At 40.5% G+C, this 20,499-nt stretch overlaps 1 protein-coding gene across 1 annotated transcript in view; it reads left to right on the top strand.

Annotated features, from left to right (window-relative positions):
* The window catches only part of LOC124805585 (myrosinase 1-like), a 50,218-nt gene that overhangs the window by 20,676 nt on the left and 9,043 nt on the right, over window positions 1–20,499 (top strand). Inside the window, exons 8-10 of the mRNA XM_047266151.1 lie at window positions 1,873–1,988; window positions 4,656–4,790; window positions 4,879–4,985. Of these exons, the coding sequence (XP_047122107.1) occupies window positions 1,873–1,988; window positions 4,656–4,790; window positions 4,879–4,985 (358 nt within the window). The remainder of the gene's footprint in view (window positions 1–1,872; window positions 1,989–4,655; window positions 4,791–4,878; window positions 4,986–20,499) is intronic.

A 20,499-nucleotide genomic window follows, 5' to 3' on the forward strand; every position in this document is an offset into this window, starting at 1 on the left:
ACGGTTCTATAATTTCCCGACTCTTTCTGGCATCGGTTCCGCTGCACATCCATTCGCTCAGATCAGAATAATCACCTTTTCGTCATGAAGAACGGAAACAAATTCCAAAGTCAGTGTATAAGAACTTAATGGAAGGACGTCTCCAAATTATATAATGTAATAGATACAAACGCTACTTTATACATGACTTGTCTCTTTAGGCCGACCAGTGTGGTCGAGCGGTTCTAGGCGCTTCAGTCTCGAACCGCGCGACCGCTACGGTCACAGGTTCGAATCCTGCCTCGGGCGTGGATGTGTGTGATGTCCTTAGGTTAGTTAGGTTTATGTAGTTCTAAGTCCTAGGGTACTGATGACCTCAGGTGTTAAGTCCCATGGTGCTCAGAGCCATTTGAACCATTTGTGTCTTTAGGAATAATAGAAATGGCTGTCCAGAGCCTAAGGCAATACGATTCCAAAAAATTCCTGGAAACACTGAACCAGTACAGGTCTGTTCTCCACATTACGTTATTGAGTCTTGTAACACGTAACTATCAACGTATGCAGTAGAAGTGCCAGCAGCACTTTATGCATGAAGATTTCAAAGTGTTTCTTGTAACATAGAAAATGATTTTTGTCACAGAACCTTTAAAAAACATATGAAATGCAAATATTGTCAGTAACTAGTGGCAGTCATCTTTTATACAGGGTGTTACAAAGAGGTACGGCCAAACTTTCAGGAAACATTCCTCACACACAAAGAAAGAAAATATGTTATGAGGACATGTGTCCGGAAACGCTTACTTTCCATGTTAGAGCTCATTTCATTACTTCTCTTCAAATCAAATTAATCATGGAATGGGAACACACAGCAACAGAACTTACCAGCGTGACTTCCAACACTTTGTTACAGGAAATGTTCAAAATGTCCTCCGTTAGCGAGGATACATGCATCCACCCTCCGTCGCATGGAATCCCTGGTGCGTTGATGCAGCCCTGGAGAATGGCGTATTGTATCACAGTCGTCCACAATACGAGCACAAAGAGTCTCTACATTTGGTACCGGGGTTGCGTAGACAAGAGCTTTCAAATGCCCACATAAATGAAAGTCAAGAGGGTTGAGGTCGGGAGAGCGTGGAGGCCATGGAATTGGTCCGCCTCTACCAATCCATCGGTCACCGAATCTGTTGTTGAGAAGCGTACGAACACTTCGACTGAAATGTGCAGGAGCTCCATCGTGCATGAACCACACGTTGTGTCGTACTTGTAAAGGCACATGTTCTAGCAGCACAGGTAGAGTATACCGTATGAAATCATGGCGGTGAATCGAGGAAGTACAGTACATACTGACGAAACTAAAATGAGCTCTAACATGGAAATTAAGCGTTTCCGGACACATGTCCACATACATCTTTTCTTTATTAGTGTGTGAGGAATGTTTCCTGAAAGTTTGGCCGTACCTTTTTGTAACACCCTGTATAAAAATTCATGTTTTATGGCTGATTCGAAATAGATGCTAATTTAATAATTATTGAAGACACAAAAATTAATTTTATACGATTTTTGTCGTTAAGTGTTTGGTAATTTGTTTGTGGCCTCGTAAAACTTTGAAGCTGACCAAGGCTCTTACTCTGATGCCAGCCTTTCGTACTTAGTTAACTTACAAACGATCAGACTCCAGCTCAGTTGTCGACTGAAAGGTTTAACTGGGCACTGATTCCTTCCTGGTGTATCTAAGTCTCTAATGGTACACATTCATGTGGATCATTACATGTATTCAGATTCCACAGCATCGTCGTGACGAAATGGAAGAAAAGCTTTATAAATTCTTAAGCAAGGTTAAAGCTGTCGTTTCAGTTTATCAGTCAACTGAAAAGGAAATAAACCTTGTTACAGGATCGGCAGACTTTCTCGGAATGAACCACTACTCAACCAACTTCGTGACGCCAGGCCTCATAGGTGAATCGCCTTCCAAATCGCGGGACTCTGGAGTGTATACAATGCCTGGTGGGGTAAGCTCATATTACTGCTTATACAGAAATACAAGGGACAAAAGCATGTGAGTGGAGAGACCCTTGAAGGTTCTCAAGTTTTTAAAAATTGCGACCACAAAGGTAAGAAAGTTGTGATACCACATATGCAATTGCTCACGACTCCATCCAGGATCAGATGCTATTTCTTACTCTCGACTGTTGGTACACACTAATGCTGGTGAGTTTTGAAACATGGCAGGTGGCTGTTGCATTGAATCATTGCAGGACATTTGAGAAAAGCATGAGTTGTAAGCTGGAACAGAACCAACGATCCATCAAGCTCATGATCATGATGACATATTAGAATTTTATTCCTTTTAAACAAGCTATTTTTTGTAGGCAGTTTTTCAATTTTGATAATAGCCTTTCATAACCGGATTTCATAGCCAGTTTGTTTCCAAATATGTAATTACAATCTGCTCATAGTGCGCGATACAAGATCAATCTCAACATGATGACGTAGGATTAATTTATTTATTATAATTTTTTACTGCTTTGTGAAAGCAGAGTGATGGAGAAGAAAGTTAATGGCAGCCTGCAGTTATAAATCTTGTGGGGGATAAGTTACTTTTCCACAATTACCGCCTCAAGTTTATATTATAAACCCATACGTTAGTACTACTGTAAACCTGAGTACTTCTGTCGAATTTCAATGCCTGTTAAATCTGAAAAAAAAACTGATATACATTACATTACAACCATGTAAACAATCGATTTTATAAACTAAATATTTCACTACAACACAATAACCACTCCACGAAGTGCTGTAGTGCAAAGAATTATCTGAGTATTTTAATTTTAATATGAAATTTAACACAAACCTTAATTTACAGTTGACTCAAAACGTTTTCAGCAACATATTACGCTACGCACTTAATGAAGCTGACAAATACAACAACCAAAACCGAGCGAGGGAGCGCAATGGTTATCAAACTGGACTCGAATTTGGGAGGACGACGTTTCAAATCCGCGTCCTGTGGACCTGATGTAGGTTTTTCAGCAAATTTTGGATTGGTTCCTGTGGAAGGCCACGGCCGGTTTCCTTCCCCATCCTTCCCTAATCCTATGGGACCGATGAACTCGAAGTTTGCCGGCAGGAGTGGCCGAGCGGTCCTAGGTGCTACAGTCTAGAACCGCACGACCGCTACGGTCGCAGGTTCGAATCCTGCCTCCTGCATGGATGTGTGTGATGTCCTTAAGTTAGTTAGATGTAAGAAGTTCTAAGTTCTAGGGGACTGATGACCTCAGACGTTAAGCCCCATAGAGCTCAGATCCATTTGAACCATTTGAACCTTGCTGTTTGGTCCCCTCACTCAAATCAATCAGTCGACAACTATAGATCGTGCTTCAGTGTGTATTAAGTACTTGGAAGCGCAGTCTCACAGAAAGAACAAACCTTACGTAGCGTACGTTATAGAAGTAGTATCATATGAAAGTATCGTGAAGACAGCAACAACTGTAGCGAATAAATCCTATAAAACCACAGCAAATAAGCCCAGAGCAATGTGATAATCTCATAAAGCCTAGATGATTAGTAAGCAGTGTACATAAGGGAGGTATAAATATTACCCAATACGGTACCAGCAATAATTTTAATGCGAAACCTAGGAATTTTAGAGTCTTACATAGTAAGATGGAAATTGTAAATAAAACAAAATAACAATTTCTATCTGCAATGATATATTTCAATAGAAGAATAGATGTGTGTTTCCTGGGACACGGCAGCAACAATTCGGTCCAAATTTTGTACACGGGTTGTGCCTAAATAATTTTTCACATGTTCCTCTAAGGATGAGGTGGGATGGAAATGGAAGAAATTTCGAAACTACATAGAAATATCTTGAACCGACAGCTTTCAAATTTGATGGGTATATTAGTGATGCAATACTCTGTGATTCGAAATTTAATCAAACAGCAGAAGCGTAATGCTGAATCCTCTTCAAACTGGTAGTTAAAAATGGAACTTTGCAGAATTTTGAGAAAAAGGCTGCCAAGAGGAAGAGAGGTGGTGGCGTAAAATTCCTGCTCAGCCATCAGATGTTGCGCTAGTTAGAAGGGTTACATTCCAGCACACGCCCCACAGCTACGTGGAGTGAGAAAGTGAGACACTGCTGATGGTGATTCGTCCGTCGGATGGAGAAGTGAAAACCGCGAAAATACCACTCTAAACTGCCCACAACCTCTCATCACAGCCATACACGCGATGATTGATACTACGGCAGAAGGCAACGGCAAATTGCCTCCACTAGCAACTTCTTCAGAACAGTACGTCGAGATTCTCTGATCTTCTTCCAAATCTTATTTCCTTAGCCCAGGACTAACTTATTTCTATTTTGCGAAATTCCCCTCAGCAAATAGGTAGTATGTACTATTTAAGTTCGATGGTTGCGAAAAGAAACCTGTAATTATTACACTGCATTAATACTTCCACGAATACGCCAGAGGATTTCTTGGATTTTACACTATGGTCTTTTTTCTTTCAAACACAGACTTGGAATAAGTGAATGTAAGTAAATGGTCAATGCCAGACTTTTAACTAATGTGGAGATAAAATTTCCAACAAACTAATTATTATATTTGTGCATGCATCTTGATGAAGTAGAGTGCGATAGAAATAATATCTAAACTAAGTATTTAAATTTTCAGCACTATGCTTGGGGACTACGAAATCAACTGAATTGGGTTGCCACCGAATACCCAGGATATCCAATCTTTATAACAGAGAACGGTCTCTCCAACTCTGGAGGGCTAAACGACACAGACCGCATCGATTACTTTACAGTAAGTAGATGTTTTCACATGAATCTAGTAATCGCTTTTACTCTCCGAATGTCATTTCATTACCAGCAATCTGCGGTATTATTTTTAGGAATACCTCGGAGCTGTCCTAGAAGCGATAAACACTGATGGTGTTCCAGTAATCGGTTACACGGCGTGGAGTCTCATGGACAACTTTGAATGGAACTCGGGATACATGTGAGTACCTGTCGTACTTGCTTCTGTTAAATGAAATAATACAGATAAAACATAAATATATTTAGTTATCAATAAATAATGGCGCCCTCCTTGGAGTTGGTACAACATAGTGTCAAGTTGAGGAATGTATCATATTTCCTAATGGCTTCAGTTCGTCTTCGGGAACTAACAGATGATTAGAAACGGAGAGAGGTGGGACGAGGACAGCGGCGATATATTCTCAATACGATGTTCTAAGTTGCCCTGTGTTGGTACATTAATTTTTCAAACAATGTCACACATCTTTATGTCACCACAGAGTTAATGAAATATCTCTAGTAGTTTAAATAAAATCCCTTTGAGTTCTAGGACGTCTCAAAATGAAATGCTAAAGCAGTTATATTACCCTCAGTTCTGGCGTCTGTACAGGGATATTAATCAGGGCGAGCAATTTATTCCCTCTGAAGAGAACCAAAACAAAGGCGGTCGAAACGTCGGTAATATAATATTCAAAAGGATTTTACCCAAATTGACACCGGTAGTGGAAGCTTACGAACTTATATATCTAGTAGTGATTACAGAAACTAATTCAATATTTGGAGCATTGGAGCAACTCCAATGCAAGCCAAACTTAATAATTTAGAAGATTTCGGTAGTGTTTACTTCTTTCCAAATGAATTTCAGAAGACATTATATACCCTCTGTACTAGTCTGAATGTCCTATAGTCACAATCATTCAGCAATCTCATACATTCTAAGACCCCAAAACATTATGATCACCCACTTAACTGCGTGTTGATTCACCTCTGGAACGCAATGCGGCACTGGTTCCGCGTGCATGGTTTCGGCAAGTCATTGGCAGGTTTCCCAGTGTATGTGACACGAAACATTTACGCACAGATCACGCAATTCCCATAAAATACTTGCCGGTGGCTCGTGGCTGCTGAGTTGTCACACAGCAGGGTAGCACATGTGCTCCGTCGGCGAACTGAATGGCCAAGATATGAGTGTCAGCTCACCATCAAGCTTCTCGAACCACTGTTCACGACTTTGACATTGTGACACCATCATCATCAAGGAATATAAGGGGTTCTCAATAATGTCCTGTTGGTTCGTAGCAGCCATTCATGTCTTCGATTACTGTCATAGGTCCCATGTATGACTAAGCGAATGTTCTCATCTAATTTCATTCGCCAAATTTTACAATTAGTTCCATGGGTCATTTGGTACGATAGCAGTAATGGGTCATTTTGCACGATAAATGGTTCAAATGGCTCTGAGCAGTATGGGACTTAACATCTGAGGTCATCAGTCCCCTAGAACTTAGAACTGGTTAAACGTAACTAACCTAAGGACATCACACACATCCATGCCCGAGGAAGGATTAGAACCTGCGATCGTAGCGGTCGCGCGGTTCCAGACTGTAGCGCCTAGAACAGCTCGGCCACATCGGCCAGCATTTTACACGATAGATCGTAATGATGTGAAACGAGTCATGTTACAACATCGCTTATTAATTTGTACATATGCTTATTTTTTTGAAGAAAAAGAAGAAAAAATATACAGGTGCAAGTTACTAATCATTAAATAATAAAATAGTGCCGGCTGACATTTTCTGCGACCTATCTAAGGAATTGGACTCTGTAAATCACAGTATTCTATTAGTTAAATTCAAGTTTTATGACAAAGGAAGTTGGCACCATGGTTAGCACACTGGACTCGCATTCGGGAGGACAACTGTTCAAACCCGCGTCCACCCATCCCGATTTAGGCTTTCCGTGATTTATCCTTAATCGCTTCAGGAAAATGGTGGGATGGTTTCCTTGAAGAGGCGAGGCCAAATTCCTTCCCATGCTTCCCTAATCCTATGGGACCGATGACCTCGCTGTTTGGTCTCATTCCGCAAATCAACCAGCCAACAAATCAGGTTTTATGGGATTTAAGTTATAACCAACCAATGGTATAACGTCATGTCTCAGCAAGAGAATGCAGAAAGTTGTACTTAGTAACACAACCAATACACTCCGTGGACGTAATTCTGACTTCGAGGGAATCACTTATGGGATTCTGCAAGGCTTAATCTCAGATCCACCAATGCTTCTCATACATGTAAACGATCTTCCGTCTAATATACAGCAAGCAGAATTAGTTCTTCTTGTAGATGACACTGCTATTGTAATCAATTCAAGCATGCACACAGAAACAGAAGAAATGGTAAACAATGTTCTTAAAAGTATCATTGATTGGTTTTCTGTTAATGGTTTTGCCCTCAATTAAAAAAAAATAACATTCAGTTCTGCACATCTTGGGGAACTACACTAATGACAAGTGTAATACAGGTTGAGAAAATAATAAATATGGTTGAAACTTCAAAATTCTTAAATGTCTATACTGATGGGAATTTAAATTGAACAAAGCACGTTTTGTTACTTCTAAAACAACGTAGTTCAGCCACATTTCCACTTCGAATCATCCCTAATGTTGGAGAGAGACAACTGAGTAAGTTGACATACTTTGAATATTTTCATTAATTAATGTCATTTGGAATAATGTTCTGAGGTAGCTCGTCTTTATGAAAGAAAGTCTCCTTTACTCGAAAACGTCCTGTAAGAATAAAATGTGGTGCTTACCCACGATCATTTTGCAGACATCTGTTTAAGGAGTTAGGCATTAAATCTCCTTATTCAGAGTATATTCTTTCCCTGATGAAATCTTTTGTAAATGTTCCACTGTAGTTCAAACGAAACAATGCTGTACATAATTACAAACCAGAAGGAAAAATGAGAGTCATTACACCACATTAAGTTTGTCTTTAGCTCAAAAAGGGGTGCACAATGCTGCGACAAAAAGATTTAATCACTTGTCTGACAGAAAGCAAAGCAAAGCAAAATTTCGAAACAGACAGCAAAGAAAAATTTGAAAACAAACTAAAGAAGTTTGTGTATCACAACTCCTTCCATTCCGTAGAAGAATTTCTATTATCATAATGTGTAAATGGTCGTGGGTAGGAATTACTACCCAACATCTGTATATGAAAAAAAATTCAGCATGTAGCCATATTCACAAATTAATTTTTAATGGACAAATCGTTAGGATTTATCATACATAATCATCCAAAGAACATGAAACTAACCTATCGGGTCATGTTTGCATCCCTAAGACAAATCATTTTTCGAGCAGTCGTCCGCCTCTATGATGCGATTTCCAGACCCTACTATCGACCCTGTGTCATATGAAAAGTAAATCATCCACACAGGCGACATGTGTCCATCGATGCGCAGTCGAGTCTCGACGATTCCGTGTTCAGTCCAGGCTCAGTTGACGATATCGTTTGGTCAACATGAGAAGACGTATCGGTTTTGTTGCTGCGGAGCTCCGTGTTGAACAGTGTGCACCGGATAATGTGCTCAGAAACACTTTTGCTTGGACAGCCACTGTACTCCACGCCAGATCTGTCATTCACCGCCACCTTCCCGTCTCTACAGAGGGAGTATTCTTCACACTGGCGAGTTCTGTGATGAGGTATGAACGTCCAATACCTTGCCACATTCCCCTGATTCCGCTGTCCTTCGACCACTCTCCATAGACTCTCACTTCAGTAACACGCGAACAGGCGACCAGTTGCTTGTTCTCAGGTGCCCGGTCGCAACAACATGCCCTTCGTGAAAGGCGCTTGTCTCAGTAAATTTCACCAACTGCGACGTCTATCGTCACTAGAGCGAGTCCCCACTCGTCTCTGATCAGCTTTTATACTGGCGCTGGGCAGTGGTCACAACGTTGTTGTAGTATGTAATCCGATCCTGGACATCTCCTTTAGTACCACCTTCACCTCCCTGCATTTCCAAACAGACTACTCTACTCTTGTCGTGTTCGCCACATAATTATTCTTCTTTCAGTTTACAATTTTCCATAGGCCTTTTAATGAACGTAATCGTGCAGTTGTTACGAAAGTTGTTTCGCGTTCTTGAGAAGGGCATTTCAAATCTTCGTCCAGCTATCAAGATGTAGCTTCTAGTAGCTTCCAAAACTTATCTTTGAAAAGGCCACATCCAACTTTCTTCTCACCCTTCCCCAGATGGAGCCTGTTCTCAGTTTTTAATGATCTCGGCTTGAACGGAACTTTTAATGCTTGTCTGCTTCCTTTCTTTCTTTCGATGGGTACGCTATCTATCTTCAGTTCTCACAATGACAAAGAGAACAGTATATACCCATTGAATAACGTTACTTTCAAAATATCTGTTTCTTATTTCCTAGTATTGCCATCGTTTAGCTTTTAGTACCAATGGAGACTGTGAGTTTCAGTACTATACTCCTACATTCTACATTAAGTTTGACAGCAGAAGACATCTTTTTACGAAGGCAGTTTACATCAGTCGTGTCAGGAAGCTCTTTGCCTTCATTTCACTATCAACGTACGAGACATGGGTTCGCTGATCCATTAGCAGCGCTTATTTCTCCTAGAATCTCGTATCAGTTTTGATAGCCTAATGCAGTGAGTTAGGTGCGTGTATTTTGTACTGTTGCTATTGTTCACTTAAAAATAATGCAAAACGGATTACCTCCTTTTTGTTCGAACGCTCTATTTTCACTTTCTTAGGTGCTCTATTGAGCCAAAAAACTGCCTCTTAATGCAGAACACGTGTATATACACAGGATAAGACCTGTAAATGCTTCAGATTACGAAGCAGTATCATGTCAGTTTGTACTAAATTCAGCAGTTACTTTCGTGACTACTGTTATCTTATTAGAGCCACCAATCCATGTCAACATCCTCCTTTCATAACCAGTAAGTTTAACTTTTACCAAGCGATAAAATTATTCACTGAACTCCACATACAATGTACTGCATTTAGTTACGTCTACTTGATAAGTAACTATGATAATGGACGCACAGCTATGTGACTACGGCAGTACAGAGACAATTGCACATGTTGAACAATTGTTCTGTAGTCTCCGGCGAAATCTAGTCAGTTGTAGTGTACTATTTAGTATACAAGGTGATTTTTTCCACCGTGTACAAACTCTAGGGGTTGATCGATGAGAGAATATGGAGCAAAAAGATCTAATGAGCGTGTGTCCGTAAATGCATGGTTTCCATGCTAGAGACCATTTATTCAATCATACTTTTACGGAGACTGCGGTCTAATACGCACTGTACCATGCAGCCACAGTTACAGTATGCATTGTTTCCTCTTAAAGGGCGGTACTGTTCCTCATACCCTCATACTTCGTGCCGTAGCACCCTCTCCGGGCAAAGTAATTGGTAACTTCCTTTGCTGACTCACTTTCTAGTGGATGTGATACAGCGTTGTACACAATGGTTCCGTATTCACATCGAGAGCTTGCAACTTAGTGTTCACTTACGGTAAAGCAAATGGCAACGGGTGGCGGGCAGCGTGATTGTACCAAAAGACATATTCCCGCCGTCAAAGCATTCAATGTTTGCAATAGTGTTTCGCCGTTTGTTTGAGACAGTCGTTTCAGGAAGCAGGAAATCATGAAGCACGTACCCGAAAAGTTGGGACACCATACTTGGAGGAAAATGTGATAAACACTGGAAGGCGACCGTCGTGTCAGTGCCAGACAGTTGGCCCGCCAGTATTGGATAAACCAGACGACTGTGTGGAACATTCTCCATGACAATTGTTACTATCCTTATCACTTACAGCTTGTGCAGGGCTTGCTAGCGACAGACTTTCCACATCGCGAACAGTTTTGTAACTGGTTCCTTCACCAGACAACAACGACTCCGGGGTTTTGTGTCATCCACCCTACACACAGATGAGACCAGCTTTCCGAGAAGTGGCGCTTCAGCTTTCATAACAGTCATCTGTGAGATTGTATGCAGAGCCCCCATGGTATGGTGACAGCGAAACATCAGCATCTGTGCAGCCGGAATGTGTGAGCCGGGATAATTGACGACCGTATTTTGGGACCAGTGTTCCTTCCACGTCGCCTAACAGGCCGGAAATTCTTGCTGGTGACTTTGCCTCTCTTGCTGGAAGAAATGCCATTGACGATTCGAATGGCTATGTGTCTGCTACGTGATAGTGCTCCAGCCCATTTCGCCTTTAATGTCCGGATGCATCTTAATCTTCCCTGACCGATGGATCGGCCGAGGGGTCCAGTTGCATGACCTGCTCGTTCATCAGATCTCAAACCGTGCGATTTCTAGTTACGGGACCGTCTCAAAAGTACCATTTATGTAGAACCCATTCCCGATGTGGACACACTGGAGTGGCGTATTCATGCTGCCTTTAACACTGTTCGGATGCAGCGCGGCCGACGTGAACGTGTGAGGGAAAACATATTGTGGAGCGTACACTCATGCGTTGAGGAGCATTGAAACCATTTTTAACACATGCTGTAACTGTGGCACCATTGTACAGCGGCCATTAGACAACAGTTTCTGTAACAATATGACTGAATAAATGGTCTCTAGGATGAAAACCATGTATTTCCGGACATTAGTTCATTGTACGTTTTTGTTCCGTATCCTCTCATCGTTCAATCCCCAAGGTTTGTACACGCTGGAAATAATCGCCCTCCATAGCAACGTGGCAAGAAGTGAAATCGACCTTCACTGGAAACCCACATTTGGCTGCCTAACTACCATGGACAAGAACACAACTTGTAAGTAGGCTGTTTATGTTTTCTCTATGTAAGTAGGCTGTTTATGTTTTCTTATTGGCAACGTTACGTAGCGCTCAATATGAAAATCACTGGCTGTGCTGTGTGCAGTCTGTGGATAGTTTGCATTGTTGTCTGCCATTGTAGTGTTGGGCAGCGGCAGCTGGCTGTGAACAGCGCGTAGCGTTGCGCAGTTGGAGGTGAGCCGCCAGCAGTGGTGGATGTGGGGAGAGAGATGGCGGAGGTTTGTAATTTGTCATGAACTGATATATATATTATGACATATGATGATATCAAGGTAAATACATTGTTTCTTCTCTATTAATATCTTTCATTTGCTAACTATCCCTATCAGTAGTTAGTGCCTTCAGTAGTTTGAATCTTTTATTTAGCTGGCAGTAGTGGCGCTCGCTGTATTGCAGTAGCTTGAGCAGCGAAGATTTTTGTGAGGTAAGTGATTTGTGAAAGGTATAGTTTAATGTTAGTCAGGGCCAATCTTTTGTAGGGAATTTGTAATACTCGCCATTGTAGTGTTAGGCAGCTGGCTGTGAACAGCGCGTAGCGTTGCGCAGTTGGAGGTGAGCCGCCAGCAGTGGTGGATGTGGGGAGAGAGATGGCGGAGGTTTGCAATTTGTCATGAACTGATATATATATTATGACTTGTGATGATATTAAGGTAAACCTGATAATGACAAGTGTCTTTCTACGAAAATTGAGAGCTACTGACTTACGAAATGCCACATGACTATTGAATGATGTTTTTATGCTTTGGTTTGCGTAATTGCTTATTTCATTTGATATCTGGTTTCCAGCTGTGTTGCAGCATTGCTTTTATAAAATGAAATGCATTTGCTAATGTGAACACTTTCTGTCAACAGATCTATTAAATAATTATTTTATGATCCACATTCTTTAAAAAAGGAGCACTTGGACAGGAAAGAACAATAAGAAGGAACTAGTAACTGCATTCATAATTTTCTTTTCAAGTATTTGGTAACTTTTTGGTAGAATAACTTCTTGTGGTGCACCACTTTAATTACATAGACATTAAGATGTGAATATACATTTCCCTTATCTGCATTGTTGTTTTTACTATAATATTTTTTCTGCTTGCGCTATGTCATGTTTAGGTATAAGTTGCTGCTGTTTGCCAGGCATAGTGTTATTGAATTTGACTTTTGCTCATTTATGCTGCTAGCTTTGCCAATTTGCATTTTTTGCATTGCTGTTTGTGTTGATTTGTTATGTGATGCTGCATTGCCTCGTCCCTTAGTTTAGCATCTGAGCTCAGTAGATTTAAGTTAGCTTAAGAGGGGGTAGACTATGTAAGAGAATGAGTTGCGATGAATTGGAAGAAATGCATTGAGAAAACAGGTTTAGGTAGGATTTTCTTGGAAATAAATGTTGAGGTAAGAAATGTGTGAACATATAAATACAGAAAGCATGCTTAGATAGAATTTTTTTTGGTGGAAACAGAGGATGAAATAAGAGGAAAGATATATGAAGTTTTGGGTTGGACTGCATTACCAAATGTTACACTGAAAACGAACCCTGTCCTTTCCTATTGGTGTTATCCCACTATGTGTTTGTGTACCCTTGAGTATTTGTTTTCTTCCTGTCTCTGTGTACTGTTTCATAGAATTTTTTTCTCTTCTAATACTAAGCTATATTCACTATGAGGAGGAATACTGTTATCCTCAAATATAAGTTGCATTAATAATATGTTATTTTCTTTGTAAAGTTGTTTACAATTCTGTTCTGTTTCAATGTTCATGTGTGAAATTAATGTTTCGAAAACTATTCTCATTATTTTATGTATGTACTTATGTCACTATTTTTGTAACACTGATGTATATGTTTATTTCTATTCTTTTGTAACGCCTGTTTTACTACAAATGTTATCTGTATTGTTATGTTTTTAATGATGTATTTTGTACCTTTGTAATTGTATTCTTATGTTATAAAATTGTAATTGTCACCAGTTCATGACATTATTAACTTGTTAGTTACATTTCACTGCACACATTTCTGTTGGTCATAGTATATGGACAATATGTGAGAAGTAGGGACTGTTAGTGTTTGCACGTGTGTTGGTAATTCAGCAAGGGACTGGATAACAGCATTGCTGGTTCTAAGGACATGTCAAACAAATTTTTTGTGAGTGGACAAGGGGTGGTTTATGGACTTGCTATATTATCCGCAAGACTCTTCAATGGTGATTGTGCACCTGCACAGTCACAACAGATGGCTGCTGGCCATCTCTTCAAGGACTACAGTGGGTCTACATCTTTGATGATCCATCAATACCATTATTTCTACAAGGACTGCAGTGGGTCTGCACCTCTGGTGGCCCACCAATACCATACTCTCTACCAGGACTCCAGTGGGTCTGCTCTGTGATGACCTACCTACGAATATTCTTCCAAACTTCGAACGACTCTGCTGTGGGTTTGCTCTGTTGTGGCCCATTACCTGTCTGCATGTCGAGAGTCAGCACTGTCTTTCCGTTGGAAGGTCAACACTACTTCTTCAAGACTGCATGGAAATCCACTACTTCTATGTGCATTTTCTTTTACTGCTTGGACTTTGAGAAAAACTCTGCATTTTTACTGTGATGAACAATGTGGACTGTCTTTATGGACTGTGAGAAATTTTGATCTTTTGACCAACATAATATTAATAAGTGTGTGCATTTTATATCTTTGTTACTGTAATTGTGAAAAATTTTTGTCAAATCTGTATTGGCCAGTGCCCAACACCATTTGTAAAAATTTTTGTGGGGAGCATGGGGGCTATGTAAGTAGGCTGTTTATGTTTTCTCTATGTAAGTAGGCTGTTTATGTTTTCTTATTGGCAACGTTACGTAGCGCTCAATATGAAAATCACTGGCTGTGCTGTGTGCAGTCTGTGGCTAGTTTGCATTGTTGTCTGCCATTGTAGTGTTGGGCAGCGGCAGCTGGCTGTGAACAGCGCCTAACGTTGCGCAGTTGGTGGTGAGCCGCCAGCAGTGGTGGATGTGGGGAGAGAGATGGCGGAGGTTTGTAATTTGTCATGAACTGATATATATATTACGACATATGATGATATCAAGGTAAATACATTGTTTCTTCTCTATTAATATCTTTCATTTGCTAACTATCCCTATCAGTAGTTAGTGCCTTCAGTAGTTTGAATCTTTTATTTAGCTGGCAGTAGTGGCGCTCGCTGTATTGCAGTAGCTTGAGCAGCGAAGATTTTCGTGAGGTAAGTGATTTGTGAAAGGTATAGTTTAATGTTAGTCAGGGCCAATCTTTTGTAGGGAATTTTGAAAGTCAGATTGCGTTGCGCTAACAAAATATTGTGTGTCAGGTTAAGCACAGTCTTGTATAATTGTTCTAAGGGGACGTTTCAAACTAATTAATAATTTTAACGGCGCCACTAATATCATAAAAATTTAGTTGTGCGCTATTGGATTACGCCTATAGAAAAATTCTTCAGATAGAGATAATCCACGTTAATGAACAGTCAATGTGTAAATATAAATCCACAGATAATATGAAATATTAGTTGAAATGAATCAGAAGTAATCCACAAGGACAGAGATGTACCCTAAGACAAGAATTAGAATTAATTTCAATTTTATTTAAGACAAGAACAAGCTATTACCAATGGTGACCTAACAAATGACTAATAATATTAAAAATAAGTAAGCTTAGGTTTTAATAAGTTATTGCCAGTGACATTGTCCAGAGCACTGATTCGTTTATGGAAGCTAATCTTCCCCTTCCAGTCAGTTCTCTAAAGACTATTGACTACCTTATGCACATAATGCTCTTCAGTGACATTTGTCCGTACTACATATACAACGATTAAGTAAATGACAAGCTGATGCACTAAAATAGCTCAGATCAAAGTGACTGCAAACAACGTTATAGCTGACACAATCGGCTCAATGGCCGTTCACCCTTCCCCCAATAGGAGAGCGTAACAAAAGACTCCGGCTCCGGTCTGCATTGCTTTCCTCAAGTACGTCACATGACCAACCTATCTAGTCAAATGGATTACTACTCGCATGAGCACCATTCCAAATAAACTTGTATACAAGTTTCTTTAATCACGGCTATTACGTACCAGGATTGCCCAGAAAGTAATGGAACGCATTTTTTCTTCACAAATTCTTTATTGAACATAATGAGAATTACACAAACGGAAGAATGGTGTTTTATCTAGACACCCTATTTTTTCACGTAACCTTCCTCCCGTTCTATGACCTTCCTGCAGGGAGAAACAAGGGCGTGTATGCCCTGTCAGTACCAATCCTTGTCCAGGTGGCGGAGCCAGTGCTTCACTCTGTAAATCAACTGCTCATCGTCCTCAAAATGTCTTCCACGAATGGGATGTTTTAATGGCCGAAAGAAGTGGAAGTCCGAGGAGGCTAGGTCTAGGCTGGAGGGTGAACGGGATAACACTGTCCAACCCTGTTTTGCCATGGGTTCAGCAGTCATCAGACTAGTGTGCTGCAACAAAACGCCCCTCGGTTGCTGTAGCTCCGAAGTCGAACGAAGCGCACCTTGAGTTTTGTTAATGTATTGAAATGTTCTTCTGAATTAATGGTACCGCCTCTTCGCATCGCATCAATGAAAATCACGCCTTCACAGTCCCAGAACACGGTGATCATGACCTTACCGGCGGAAGAAATTGCTTTGAATTTTTCTTCTGTGGAGTGTGGGAATGGCACCATTCCCTCGACTGTCGTTTTGTTTCAGCCTCAAAATGGTGAACAAAGGTTTCATCACCTGTCAAAACCTGTGACAAGAAGGCCTTCTCCTTAGCTTCAAAACATTCCAACAAATCAAGACAAATGTTTTTTTCTGTGCAATTTGTAATCCACCGTTAGACACTGCAGGACTCATCTTGCACACACTTTTGAATATCCAAGAGCACGGACAATTGCATCCACACTTCCTTTGCTGATTGACAGATGCAGCCGCAACTGCCGAATAGGTATGCGTCTGTCCTCGTGAATGACAACATCAGCTCGCTGCAATATGTCCGGTGTGACAACCATGGACGGTCTTACGTTGCTTGTAACGTACATCACCTACGGACGCCATTTTGAAACTGTGCTGCAGTTACCCTATCAGTCGGAAGTGACGGAAACTTGGTGCGCTCGCTCAGCAGACTTCAAATAATACGTACGCAACGTTTCACATAGGTAGCAGTGTTTTCGGCTGAGGAAAAATATGAGGTGCACTACTTTCTGGGCAACCGTCGTATAATATCCATCTGCAAACATTCGTGATAGAATAATAATTCTCTTTTGTTACATATTTTCAAAATTACAGACCAATACCCCTAACTTTGGTTTGCTGCAGAATCCTTGAACATATTCTCAGTTCCAACAAAATAAACTTTCTTGAGACTGAGAAGTTTATGTTCACGAATCTTCATGGTCTTAGAAAGCATCGCTCGTGCGAAACTCAGCTTGCCCCTTTCTCAGATGATATACTGCCAACTATGGATGAAGGGCAACAGGTAGATTCCATATTTCTAAATTTCCGGAAGCATTTGACACGGTGCACCATTGCAAGCTGTTAACAAAGTTAGGAACATATGGTATAAGATCACATATAGTTGAGTGGTTCGAATAACAGAAACCATTATGTTGCCCTCGACGGCTTGTATTCATTAGAAACAAGGATATCGACAGGAGTGCCCCAGGGCAGTAAGATAGGACTGCAGCTCTTCTCTGTATGCATAAATGATTTGGCGGACAGGGTGGGCAACAACCTGCGGTTGCTTGCTGAAGGTGACGTTATGTGTGGAAGTTGAGTGACTGTAGAAGATACGACTTACGCAAAAGTTCCAGTTGGTTTTATCAATGGCAGTTAGCTCTAAATGTGGAAAAATGTAAGCTAATATGGATCAGTAGGAAGGCCAAACCTGTAATGTTCGGATACAGTGTTGGTAGTGTCCTATATCGCGCAGAGAAGTCGTTTAAATATCTGGGCGTAACGATCCGAGGCGATATGAAATGGAACGAGCTTGTGAAAACTGTGGTAGGGAGGGCGAGTAGTCGACTTTGCTTTATTGGGAGAATTTTAGCAAAGACTGGTGCACCTGTAAAGGAGACCGAATACAGGACGCTGATGCGACGTATTCTTGAGTCTTGCTCGAGTGTTTGGGATGCGTACCAGGTCAGATTGAAGAAAGACATCGAAGCAATTGAGAGGCAGGCTGTCACATTTGTCACCGGGAGATTCAGACAACACGTAAGTGTTACGGAGTGGCTTCGAAAAGTCAAATGGGAATCCCTGGAGGGAAGGCGACGCTCTTTTCGAGAAACACGACTGAGAAAATTTAGAGAACCGGCGTCTGAAGCTGACTGCCAAACGACTGTACTGTCGTCACATACATTGCGCGTAAGGATGTGATGTTACAAAATAGAAGTGATGTTGCTATTCAATGGAAAGTTGGAAATTGAGATTTAACTAACTGTTTTATCAATCACAATTGGCGTAAGAATCATGGATTGACCATTGTCATAAAATATTGCATTATGAGATGTGAATAGTTTTTACTTGCGGTTTCGCATGGCTTGAGGCAGTCACAACTAGCGTGCTATTGATTAAGAAGTTGCGTTATCGTCTTTCTAATTACTTCATGATCGTAGATACGATCATACCCGGTTGTGAAGTTATTGTTATGACAAAAAAATTTCCTAAGGGACCAGAAAGTTCTTAAGGGCGCAAAAACAACTGTAACATCACACAAAAGAGAAATTCAATATTAAAGCTGATGCAAGAAGACGATAAAACAGTTTTCTTTTTATCAAGGTAACACGCACATTGGACTGCTGATCTTGGAGTCTGTAATATTAGCAAAATGCATAATTAAAATGAAAATAATACTGAGGAGATAATAGAAATGAGCACTGCTAAATGATTCAGTATTCCCAGAACAAATATTTATTATAACTAAAACATATATCGTACCTTAAGCTTAATACTACAATGACGGTAGATTTTTATGTCCATATCATGTCCATTGAGCGCTCTTTTATATAGCCATTGTCCTCTTGAGTCGCTCGTGCTTCGTCACGGTAAGTTACAACAGTTCTTCTTCCTACACTTCACTCAAAACTTAAGACGGAACACGTTTTTATTTATTTAGTAAAAATAATTAGATCAGACCGCCACGAATCTGCGTCCGTCTTACTCGAGAAAAACAGTAAAAGTCTTTTTAGCGCTCAAGGCTTCATTTGTTCTCCAGCGGACTTTTACTGTTTTTTCTCGAGTAAGACGGACGCAGATTTGTGGCGGTCTGATCTAATTATTTTTACTAAATAAATAAAAACGTGTTCCGTCTAAGTTTTGAGTGAAGTGTAGGAAGAAGAACTGTTGTAACTTACCGTGACGAAGCACGAGCGACTCAAGAGGACAATGGCTATATAAAAGAGCGCTCAATGGGCATGATATGGACATAAAAATCTACCGTCATTGTAGTATTAAGCTTAAGGTACGATATATGTTTAGTTATAATAAATATTTGTTCTGGGAATACTGAATCATTTAGCAGTGCTCATTTCTATTATCTCCTCAGTATTATTTTCATTTTAATTATGCATTTTGCTAATATTACAGACTCCAAGATCAGCAGTCCAATGTGCGTGTTACCTTGATAAAAAGAAAACTGTTTTATCGTCTTCTTGCATCAGCTTTAATATTGAATTTCTCTTTTGTGTGATGTTACAGTTGTTTTTGCGCCCTTAAGAACTTTCTGGTCCCTTAGGAAATTTTTTTGTCATAACAATAACTTCACAACCGGGTATGATCGTATCTACGATCATGAAGTAATTAGAAAGACGATAACGCAACTTCTTAATCAATAGCACGCTAGTTGTGACTGCCTCAAGCCACGCGAAACCGCAAGTAAAAACTATTCACATCTCATAATGCAATATTTTATGACAATGGTCAATCCATGATTCTTACGCCAATTGTGATTGATAAAACAGTTAGTTAAATCTCAATTTCCAACTTTCCATTGAATAGCAACATCACTTCTATTTTGTAACATCACAAGGACTATGACAGCAAAACATGAGAAATTAGGGCTGATACCCAGACATATAGCTAGTAGTTTTCCCTCGCTCTATTTGCGAGAGGAACAGGGAAGGAAATGACTAATCGTGGTACGACCCTCCGTACGTTGGCCTGCATTGTATCTATGTAGATGTTGATGTAGAATGTTAACACAAACGGAGGTATGTGTACTGCGTTCTTTAAATATCGTCTATTACACTTATTCCACAAATACGAGGGCTATCCACAAAGTACATTACGTTTTGGAATTAAAAGTAAATAAAGTATTGGAATTTTTTTTATTATATACAGATGAAAGCCACACTTAAATACTACTTTTCTACATAGTTGCCATTTACATTAAGGCACTTATCGTAGCGATGGACGAGCTTGGAAATTCCTTCGTCGTAAAATTCGGCCGCCTGTGCCTTCAACCACGTGGTTACCTCTTCTTGAAGCCGTGCGTCGTCATCAAAACGCTGCATTGCCAAACTTCTTCATTACTGGGAATAAGTGGAAGTCGCTCGGTGCCAGGTCGGGAGTGTACGGCGGATGAGGAAACAACTCCCACTTAAAAGATTCGAGAACTTCACGAGTGGCATTTGCCGTGTGGGCACGGGCGTTGTCGTGAATCAGCAAGATCTTTGAGCTCAACTTTCCCCTGCGCTTGTTTTGTATTGCTCTTCTGAGGTTGTGTAGAGTTTGGCAATACCTTTGAGAGTTTATTGTAGTGCCTCTTTCCAGGAAATCCACAAAAATCACACCTTTTCTGTCCCAAAAGAAGAAGTAACCACGTGGTTCAAGGTGCAGCCGGCCGAATTTTACGACGAAGGAATTTCCAA

The sequence above is a fragment of the Schistocerca piceifrons genome, chromosome 7 (genome assembly GCF_021461385.2).
Source record: "Schistocerca piceifrons isolate TAMUIC-IGC-003096 chromosome 7, iqSchPice1.1, whole genome shotgun sequence".
NCBI lineage: Eukaryota > Metazoa > Arthropoda > Insecta > Orthoptera > Acrididae > Schistocerca > Schistocerca piceifrons.